The sequence below is a fragment of the Nicotiana sylvestris genome, chromosome 5 (assembly GCF_000393655.2).
Source record: "Nicotiana sylvestris chromosome 5, ASM39365v2, whole genome shotgun sequence".
NCBI classification, from domain to species: Eukaryota; Viridiplantae; Streptophyta; class Magnoliopsida; order Solanales; family Solanaceae; genus Nicotiana; species Nicotiana sylvestris.
Genome location: NC_091061.1, coordinates 29,569,342 through 29,580,413, shown reverse-complemented (window position 1 = coordinate 29,580,413; position 11,072 = coordinate 29,569,342). Strand labels below are relative to the sequence as shown.

Sequence of the window (11,072 nt, the reverse complement as noted above, 5' to 3'; positions counted from 1 at the left end):
AAGTAAAAGGAAGAAAGGTTCTAGCTATTTCAGATCCTAAGCGAGGCAATGAAACAGTAGCTATTCTTTTTCAACTCCCCCAAGCTCTCCAAAAATCAATCCCCTCTTCAATCCTAATCCTTCTCTTATATATAGCCATCCAGACCTGCCCTCTCTTTTTTTTAACTTAACTACCCGACCCCTTTTTCCACTAAAATCTGCATTTTTCCACTTAAAACCCACTAAGGAAAACTTTTTCCTTATTTTCAGCCCCCATTCCTTCTTGTTCCCCATTACCTTATTAATTTAAGAACATTTAATACCCCACTAACAAGTCACTAACACTAAAATATTACCTTAACTATTTCATTCCCAAATCACCCCTGAAACCCCTTAATATTACTGCCCCTAATACAATCTATTCATCCGTATTAAAACCTTTTAACTCTAAAATCTTTTCAAGCTAATAATGATTTAAAACTAAACCTGACTAACAGCTATAACCAATCCTCCTGACAACTAAATGACTAAGGTTGAGTTCCAATTGAAACCAATGAACTGAATTTAAATCACAACACAGAACTCAACAGAATCATTAAAACTGAAACTAAAAATTGAATCAAAATAAACATGAATGCAGGATCATTGTCAGCCTATTGACAATGCCCTAAAGCTAAGTGTCCACCGATCAAGCACACACAACAACCATTTGACGAAAAACAAGAACGAATTAATCGATGAAAACTAATTAACCGATTGCCTACAACAACTGACATCAATCAATCAGAAATAGATAATCAGGCAATTCAATCAGCATTGACAAGAACAGGGATTTGTAATAAAACTTAACTAATCGACGAAACTTATTTGAATCGATTACACAACCTATAATTATTCGACCAAATTCGACCAAATAAAAAGGTCTGAGGGAGAAGAACAGAACAATCGACAAAAAATAAAAATTAATATAACAATACTAGACAAATAAACACACATTTTAAAACATCAAAAATAGAATAAAAGGAAAATAAAATACCTTAAATGGAACAGAGAACAGACGGACTTGAATCGACTCGGCCTTGAACTTTTTGAGGTCAAACGGACCTTAATCGAGTGTTCTCAACTGAGAACACTTCGACTAAGGTCAGTTAAACACCCAAATCCCCTTAAACTTCGGACAGAAACCAGTCTTGGTTTTCTAGGGTTCTTACGTTTTGATTTGGGATTCGAGTGTTTTTAGCCCGATTCGAACCAAACCAACGGTGGTTTGGTCATGAGGTAGGTCAAGCAGTGCCAGGGTGTGAGTTCAGGGCGGATTGGGGTAGGTCCAGGTTTTGCTCGAATCTTCAAATGAAGATTCGGGACGTTTGAGGATGATTCGAAGCAAACGGGTACTGGATCTGTGTTGAGGGTGATTAGGAGGTTCAGGGGTGTTATTTTGGTGGCCGGCGGCGTCGTTGCCGCCGGGTTTCAGGCGAAGGAATGCCATGGCGGCTAGGGTTTGGGGAAGGGGCTTCGTCTCTGAGAGACGATGATGAACAAGGGTTTGGACTAGGGGGGCTGGGTATGAGATTTCATTTATATAGTGGGGGGTGATTTGATCTTGGCCGTTCGATCAAGAGAGATCGAGGGTCCGAATCAGTTCACTTAACTCAAACGGTGTCGTTTGGTCTTATTAAGAGATTGGGTTGATTCGGGGCCATGGGTCGGGTATGGGGTTACGGGTGAGAGCGGAGTGATCTGGACCGTTGATCAAGTGAGATCAACGGCCCTGATTAGGGCTTCCCCAAAACGATGTTGTTTGGGTGTCTCCGAGATGGACTGGATTGGACTGGTAATGGGCTGGATCAGGTGTGGGTTTGGACGAGTTTGGTTTGGGCTTGACTTCTTTTGGCCCAAATTTGGTTCTTCTCTTTTTATTGATTCTCTCTTTATTTTCTTCTTATTTCTTTTATTCTTTTCATTCATTTGATTTCTAAATTATTTTCTAAAATCATAAACCAAGTTAACTTACTAAAAATACTAATTATCTCTTAATAACACTTATCACATACAATTAAATGTCAATTAACAATAAAATCACACAATTCAACATTAAATGCTAAAAATGCAAAATACATTATTTTTATGATTTTCATTTTCCGAAAACAAATTACTGGTTAATTAATCCTAAATTGTAAATGCAAATGCAACACATATATTTTTTGTATTTTTCAGTAGTAAAAATAGAATAAACATACACAGACAAATACAAATAAATCACAAGCAACACACAACTATTTCATTTTGAATTTTTGTGGGAGTAGTTTTTGTAGGGCAAAAATCACGTGCTCACAATACAAATGCTATAACATATTTAAGACCATAAATTTTAAAACTTTTTGTCTTTTTTTGTTAAAGGTTTGTGTCAAGTCAAACTCGACCAGGGAAGTGAAACCAACCTTTTCATGAAAGATTCATAAAATATAACCAAATAGATTGGTAACCAAGCCTTTTTATGAAGCAAGCTTCCCTATTTTCTTCTATTTAAATTGTATTGCATAACTAAGTATAGATTTTGATTTTGGGAATTTCTACTGAATTGGCACTTTATATTTTCAGGGTAATAATAGTTAAAAATACTTGAGTTTACACGCAATACCTTGTAATATGAGTTTGCTCATATTAACAATCTCAAATTCAAGTAAAGAACGATAAATCAACGATGAATGTAGAGTCAATTCATTGATGAATATAATGTTTGGATAGATTGTATCGTTTGCCATTGTTTTTATAATATCATATACCAACAATATAAAGAATAAGCTTGCAATATTACCAAGAAAAAATAGGATACAAAATAAAAAATTTATATAAAAAAGTAGAATAAAGGATAAAATATAATTATCTAATAATAAGGAAGGGCAAGATGAGAGAAAGAATCAAAATAACAATGCCACCACATCAAATATGTCATGACAGATTTAACGATCCGATACAATAAAATTTAAGTAACAATCAAAACAATTATATTTAAAGTAACAATACAATACAATACAATACAATAGGTAATGACCATCCAAACTAAAGTACATGATTTTTTTATGACTCTTATGACTCGAATGGAAGAAAATAATTCAACAACAACAACATACCCAATATTATCCCACCGTGAGGATAGAGAGGCTGTTTCCAATAAATCCTCCGCTCAGAAAAGCATAAGCACCATATTAATAAAAATATTGACAAGAAGGGACAATACCAAAAAATCATATAAAAGCAGAAAAATAATTCGACAAAATAATTCTTTATTTTATTTATGAATCTATCTTATAAAAAAATTGTGCATAACTAAAAATAAATTGTCAAAAAGTTAAAAACCCTTTTAGGGGTTTGTATAGACCAACAAGCGGCGGCTGAACATCCAAAAAAAACATTCAGCTCGTTACCTCTCCGCCTCTCAGCAGACTCAAAGACAGAAAGAAGAAGAAAATATGAGCAGATCGGGTCAGCCTCCGGATCTCAAAAAGTATGTCTACAATCATTACATCTTCTTATGAATTTTCCTAATAATTTTGCTCTGTAATATCTATTTTTCCTCTTTTGTAAATGTTAATTTTCATTCTGTAGCTTAATTTCTTACTTCTTTAGAAACTGACTTTTGTGTGGTTTTTTTCTTTCTTTGTTTAGGTATATGGACAAGCAGCTCCAAAGTAAGTTAAAACCCTTTTGTTTTTGACATCTGAAATTCAACCCCCTTTTATTTTTTTCTCTTTATTCTGAGTCTTGATTTGGATTTTATTTATGTTACATTTAGTGGGTATTTCTTCAAAATTCATTCTCTTAAACTCACTTAAGTTGTTGAACTTTGTGTGACTGTTTACTTATTTTTTGCTGCAACTTGTTTAGAGTTGAAGAGAACCTATCCACAAAAAGAAAACTTTTTGTTAGGTTTTTAGTGATATTGTTTAGGGTATAAAGTTTTGGGCATAGAGGACCAATTTTATGGCTTATGTATACACTTGCTATTCTTTTTTCTTTTATATTTTTACTTATTTAAGTTTTTTTTTTATAATAACTTTTGAGACACCTCTGAATTTGTATTTAATTTCACTTACTGTACTTGGTATTGCTTCAAAATATCATTTTTCTGGATTTGGTTAAGTTGTTGAACTTTGTGTCACTACCCCCTCAAGGTAGGGGTAAGGTCTGTGTACACAGTACACACTATCGTCCCCAGACCCCACTTGTGTGATTACACTGGGTTTGTTGTTGCAGTTGCAGTTGCAGCTTATATAGGTTTCTCAAGGATATTGTTTAAGTAGTATTAGTAGTTAAGGTTCCCAAGGCTTTGTTCTAGTGGTAAGAGGCGCAACTTGTGATGTGTGGTAGGCGCACATTACAGGTTCAGGCTTTGCCTTTAGAAGCTTGGTATTTAAATGGAGAAGGATACATGAATGGGTCTATTATCCGCTGATTTTCAAGCAGTATGCCACTTACTCTTGGGAATTTCTTGGTTATAAGAAAAAAGTAGTGAAGATGCACCTAATATAGGGTTTGAGGGATCTTGTTTAGTATTTAAGGTTCATGCACTAAAGGCCGCTCATGGTTTATGTATTCTCTCACTATTATTTTTTAAAATTTAAGGTGCACAACAACAACGACAAATCCATTAAATTGCCACAAGTGGGGTATGAGGATAATGGTGTAAGTAGGTTAATTTATTTCTAAGGCCATGTGTTTGAGTTGAGTCCCTAGCACTTCACACCCAGGTCCCTTAGTATTAGCAGATAAATTGTTGAGTATTAGAATGAAACATGATAAAACGTATTGGATATTGAGGATTCATATAGGCAACCCCAACTAATTTGGGTTTAAGGTGTAGTTGTTATTTGTTTTGGTTTCCATAGTTATCGCGACCGTAAAACCTTTCTCCTCCTTTTTAACATGATGCTTCTTGGGTTGTGCAACAAGTGCTGATTCCGCATTTCAAAACATTGCAAATATTTTGTCTATTTTTGAATTTTAGGAAAAAACTAAGGACTGAAATGCAGCGGCGCATCAACTACATCTAACATGTGAAGAAGAGTGACTTTTATTTAGATGGACATGTTAAAACGTAAGGCAAAGTGAAAAACAAGATGGTATAATCTTTGCATCTATTGCATTTTCAATGCAGTTTACAACCCACCATTATTTTGGTTCCTCATGTGTGAGCCTTAAACTAACAGATAAAGAGATTCATTATATTAACGAAAGGGAATTTCATTTAATTGGTGTAACAAGTTTCAGCACTTGTACTGTTTAAGGATCAATGTTCATTGTCTGTCTCACATAACCTGTTTTATTAACCAATTTCCTTCATGAGGTAGCTGTGCTGAATGAAGTAACATTGTATACCTTTTGCAGTCAAGTTGAATGCCAACCGCCTAGTTGTGGGGACTCTTCGTGGGTTCGATCAGTTCATGAATTTGGTTATTGACAATACCGTTGAGGTTAATGGCAATGAGAAGAATGAGATTGGCATGGTGGTGAGTCCCTGCTGCCGTCTATGTTCCTGTTCTCCCCTGTTCATAAATTTGGCTTTGTTTACACCTGTTCTAGGGCTTTTGATGCGGTGATGAAATTGTGATACACAATCAATTCTATTTTGTTATATTTCGATGAAAATTTTGTTTATTCATCTTCTTTAACTTAGTTATCTCAAAAGCTTGTTTGTTCTAGAAATCCCTCAGCTATATTTTTCACCTTGGTGCATGATTGATCTTGCAGGTAATTCGGGGTAATAGTGTGGTGACAATTGAAGCACTGGAGCCTGTTGCCAGAGCACAGTAATATGAGTGATGTAATCAGTAGAGGGATATTTATCTATAGTCAAGCTGTTATTGCTCTTCTGAAACCTAAAATACTTATGTATTATACTGGGATTAACTAGTTTTTGACTAGATAAAAGTTGACTTCCTACTTTTTGTTATCGTTGATTTCTCTATTGAGTAATCGGAAAATGAAAAATCATTTATTTCTCTGTTAGTCTACAACACAAATTCAGAATTTCATCTAAATCATTTAACTTCCAAACAAAGCCACCTCCCAACCGGTACTGAAATTTACAGTTGGTTTGTCCAGAAGCAAATGCTACATGTGCACAAAATCAATCATTCAAATTATAGTTGAAAACTTAAGTTGGCTTGAGTCCCCCTCTGCTGAAAAAGTATACCATGCAAGTAGGATTAAAAATATTGTATTTCTGGGTTATATATAAGTTGTTAAATCCTCTTGACATGAGTCTACAATCTGAATTTATCTTTGAAAAATTGTAGAATTTAGTAAATAAATTACGTATAATTTTGCTAATCATATTAGTTTATACAAGTTCAACAATTTCTAGCTAGTTTCATTTATTTAACAATCAATTATTCTTTCAGACTAATCTTTAGTAACCACAAGAATGATTCTTTGTATGCGCTGAAATACAGTTAGTTTCAATCCAATTTAAGTGCCCCCCAAAAAAAAAAAAATGAAGCCGCACTAATAATATGAGTATACTAGTACAATTAAAAAACTAGCATCAATAATGGTATTTCTACCAAGAAAATAATCAGAAAGCAAAATTTAATGGGCCAAATTCAGAGGCCCGACGGAAGGGCTGATTAGACCCAATAGAAATAAGGAAAATTTACCGGACGTTTTATGCCTTCAGGGTATAGTATACAATAACATGATTCAGCCATTTTTTAAGGGAGAATTATGTAAATGGGTAGAGTTGTGTAATTTTCTTATTCAGCCTGGCTAATCATGTAAAAGTCCTATAATAATCACAGAGCAAAACTTGATGGGCCAAATTTAGAGGCCCAAAACCAACAATAAATCCATCTTATCCATAACCCGAAAACCCGGTCAGAAAACTGGACCCACTTCTTTGTCCTCCATAAGATCGTGCCAAAGGCCTGTGACCCTTAGGGTTGGTTCAATAGACTTTTTCTACAAACTACAAGTGATCTAGGAGGAAAAAAGATGGCAATGAAATCTGTCGTTTCACGCACTGGACTCCGTCGTTTAATGGAAACCAGTAGCGCAGCTCAGCGATCATCCATTTCAGGCCTTCGCTACTTCAGTGACGGCAAAGGTCGTGTCCTCGGCGAAGAAGAACGTGCTCAAGAGACCATTTACATTCAGGTCCTCATCTTTTCCCTTTTTTCTTTTTCATTTTTCGTAATATATGTGTTTTTTGTTTTCAATTACTATTTCAATGGATTGTGCTCGAAAAATAGAGTGAAATGGATATAGATGATTTATATAGTTGACCTGAAAATAGGCGGATCTAATCATTCATAGACAGAATTCACTACTTTCAGCTCGGACCTGATATGCGCACGCACATATGTATGTGTATGATTATGAGAGTGTAAATCAATTACTATAAAATTATAGACATGCATACATACATATATGTATATTATGTGTGTGTAAAATAATACCTCGTTACTATAAATAATAGATTGTGCTATTAAAAGTCACCGCTTCCGAAGCTATGAAAACGATGCAAAGCAACAGGTTATCTTCATCCTCTTCTGGGAAATGTGTACTTCAAACAATGACAGCAAATTATCCTAAGAAAAAGCAGTCGGCTCTTTGAATCTCAGCTTTGAGAAATTTGATTAATATCAACATTATTGTATTGGATGTTAAGATTAGTTGTTTTAATCGTAAGTTGATTCTTATAGTACTAAATTCATACATGCTTAGTATTTTTACTTTTCTATAGTTATCAGCTTTAGTTCAAAGAAGCAAGTGCTTCACTTCTTGATTTTTGCTTCAAACGCCAAGGACGTTGTCGTTATTTTGAGCTTTTCGCTTTTAAAACATTGGCATTGACTCCGAATAGTTGGGGTTGGAGCGAATTTGATTGATGTGTTCTCCTTTTGAAATATGATGTAAGTTCGTGCTAGGTTATTCATGTTTTTTTTTTGGTGTGAATAGAAAATGGAAAGGGAGAGACTGGAGAAGGCTAAGCAGAAGGCAAAGCGAGAGAAAGCTGAGAAAGAGAAGGCTGATAAGGTTTGGATCCTTCTCTTATTCTTTTATCTTGTTTTGTATTATAGTCATACATATACTTGCTATTCTGTTCTACTTGTTGGGATCGAAATAATATGATGCATGCAGAAACTAAAAATACAAAGCTTGGTGGACGATAAATCAGACGACAAAAGAAAAATATACTAAACTAAGCATAATAGTTTATAATGGTTTGGTCAATTGATCTACATATGATAAAACTAATATAAAAGAAGAAAAACTAACGAGAGAAAGATCTCCTCCTAAACAAAACTCTTTAATGACTACATTGTGGATTTTTTTTTGTGTTCTTATGAGAAACAGATATCCTTAATTTATAGATGTGCAAAACTTGTCTTCCAAGAAAAGGATAAGACATGTTAAGGAGATTTAATCTTTTTAGGAGTCTTTTTCCATTCCTTCAAGAAAGAGAGTCCTAATAGATTAGAAATTCAGAGCAAATCCTAACAATCTCCCCTTGGCCTGAATTTTCTTGACAAAGTTGATTCACCTTCTTCATATAATCTTCATCACTGTTGCTTGCCATGATTAAAAATCGGTATAGGTTGAAAATCTTTGTATTGGTTAAAAGAAACCCAAGTATGGGTTAAAAGAAGCCCACGTGTTAAGAATAAACATGGGGTAAAAGAAGCTCATGCATTAAAAAGAAGCGTGAGTTAAAACTGACACTGGAACTCATAGATTGCAAGTAGGCATGACTTAAAACTGGTATTGGTTAAAAGTGGCCAAAATATAGGTTAAAAAGAGAGATGCAGCAACAGGCGTTTTGAATACAATTGTGATTGTAAATTTATCTCGACATGTAGCATGTTGATCTAAACATGCATTGAATATGTCTTCAACCTCGTTCAACTGTTGACTCTGAACCATTGGCTCTGATACCACTTGTTGGGATTGAAATAACATGATGCATGCAGAAACTAACAATACAAAGCTTGGTGGACGATAAATCAGACGACAAAAGAAAAATATACTAAACTAAGCATAATAGGTTATAATGGTTTGGTCAATTGATCTACATATGATAAAACTAATATAAAAGAAGAAAAACTAATGAGAGAAAGATCTCCCCCTAAACAAAACTCTTTAATGACTACATTGTGGATTTTTTTTTTGTGTTCTTATGAGAAGCAGAGATCCTTAATTTATAGTTGTGCAAAACTTGTCTTCCAAGAAAAGGATAAGACATGTTAAGGAGATTTAATCTTTTTAGGAGTCTTTTTCATTCCTTCAAGAAAGAGAGTCCTAATAGATTAGAAATTCAGGGCAAATCCTAACACTACTATGGTGCTTCTTATATGTCTTGATTTTTGCTACTATCTTAGATTTTAGACACAAATGATAAAGAAAAAAAAATTGTAAATAAAAAACTGCATGTTTTAGTTCTCATAGGCTGAGAATTTCCTTAGGATAATGGAAATTCATTTACCTCATTTTGTAACTAAGCAGAAAGAAGATTACGTGCTCCATTTGGTATATATCAGTTTGGGTATCTGTGCTTGGCTGTGTTTAAATATCGAAGGTTTTTCCTTTATCAAAATATTATACATTAAATGGGTAAATAGTTATTCTGATTTCTGGTAAGCCATCCAATTTTTACTCCATTGGACTTCCTCCCACCAGCTTGTGAACAATGTCACCCTTTTTATCAAAGCTACCACTACTCTGCAACCATATACTCGAGTCCACCTTACAATACAATTATAAGTAAAGCTTTATGTTCACTCAAAACAAGAGCCTCTAGAAAATGAGTTTTTTTTTCCAGTAAAACATTGCACAATTTGAGGAAGCAAATTGCAAGTAACAATGAAAAAGAGAGCCATTTTAGGTTTTTACATTACTCTACCAATATTTCTTAAACTCTCACTGGTAAAGTTTTGGACTAGGTGGCGCATGGATGAGAATTGCGATATGGGTGAGTCTGATATGGATGGGAATTGCGTATACTTGTTCTAGCCAACTTTCTCAAATTCTAGACCATATTAATAAATCTGAGGTTTGACATATGGGCATCGGTTGTGTAATATTATGTCATATACACTGCTCACTTCTACTTGAAACCACAATTGCATGTATTTTAGACATGATATTGAAAGAAATAACGGGTGCGGTACGCAAATGCCTGTCTTTTCTGGTTGAGCATTTGCCAAGACAAGATTTGAACCTTTAATGAAGTTCTAACATCCAATTTTTTTTAATATATATTTTGCATGCCTCAAATCTCAAACGTACTGTTATCTGATTGCTTACAAGTCCCCCATCCTTACCCCATTCTACACAACAAAAAGATATGAAACTGAATTGTTGGATATTAGCTCGGGGATTGTGGTATTTTGGGAAAGAATATAGTGAAGGGGAGAAGGGAATTATCAGTGTTCGGGGGCTTAAAGCTGCTCAGTTCCATAATCCTTTTCATTTGTTTCATATGTAAAGCCATTTCATAAACGAAGCTATTTTTTACTGTTCTCACCATTCACATTGCCATCCTAGATTGCACATTTATTTCTTCAATCTCTTTTTTAGTTGGAGAAAACAAAAATAATTGAATTTTGTGAGATACATGTGCGGAATTGATGGTTTGTCTAGCTACAAATATATGCATGGGGTCATCTATTAAATTGTTAGTCTATGCGTGTATGTGATTGTACTGGAGCCTTTTCCTAACCCCCTTAGTTTGTTTCTTTTTCTTTAAGCAGAAGGCTGAAGAAGAGGGTCACAAGAGCTGAAGTCTAGGTTCGCCTGAACCGTCTTGTCAAACTCTTGCTTTCAAGTACCTTTGACAAATAAACGGATAACGACTCTGTGTTGCTCTTGATAATGCTCGTGTTTGTACAAAGTATTTCGGTAGTTTGTTGTTATCCTCCATGCTCTTCATCCTTGAAGTTTTCTCTGTGTCTGTAAAACACGCATTGTTCAAGAATCAATATCATCTTGATTTTGACCAGTTTGGTTCTGTTGCACCGCATTTTTATAGTCTTTTAACACATGGTGAATTATGTGTAAACTCGCTGCTCATGAAATCATGTCATTGACTCAAC

At 34.5% G+C, this 11,072-nt stretch overlaps 2 protein-coding genes across 2 annotated transcripts; both read left to right on the top strand.

The window, feature by feature from the left end:
* The first annotated feature begins 3,303 nt into the window (after positions 1–3,303).
* Positions 3,304–5,932, top strand: LOC104242149 (probable small nuclear ribonucleoprotein G). Its single transcript, XM_009797150.2, has 4 exons — positions 3,304–3,487; positions 3,649–3,671; positions 5,368–5,489; positions 5,731–5,932. Exons 1-4 carry the CDS (start codon positions 3,453–3,455, stop codon positions 5,791–5,793), a joined length of 243 nt encoding a protein of 80 aa, XP_009795452.1. The 5' UTR covers positions 3,304–3,452; the 3' UTR covers positions 5,794–5,932.
* An 858-nt stretch (positions 5,933–6,790) lies between these two features.
* Positions 6,791–10,978, top strand: LOC104242150 (uncharacterized protein At2g27730, mitochondrial-like). The gene is made up of 3 exons (XM_009797152.2): positions 6,791–7,134; positions 7,939–8,016; positions 10,731–10,978. Exons 1-3 carry the CDS (start codon positions 6,973–6,975, stop codon positions 10,758–10,760), a joined length of 270 nt encoding a protein of 89 aa, XP_009795454.1. The 5' UTR covers positions 6,791–6,972; the 3' UTR covers positions 10,761–10,978.
* The last annotated feature ends 94 nt before the right edge of the window (positions 10,979–11,072 follow it).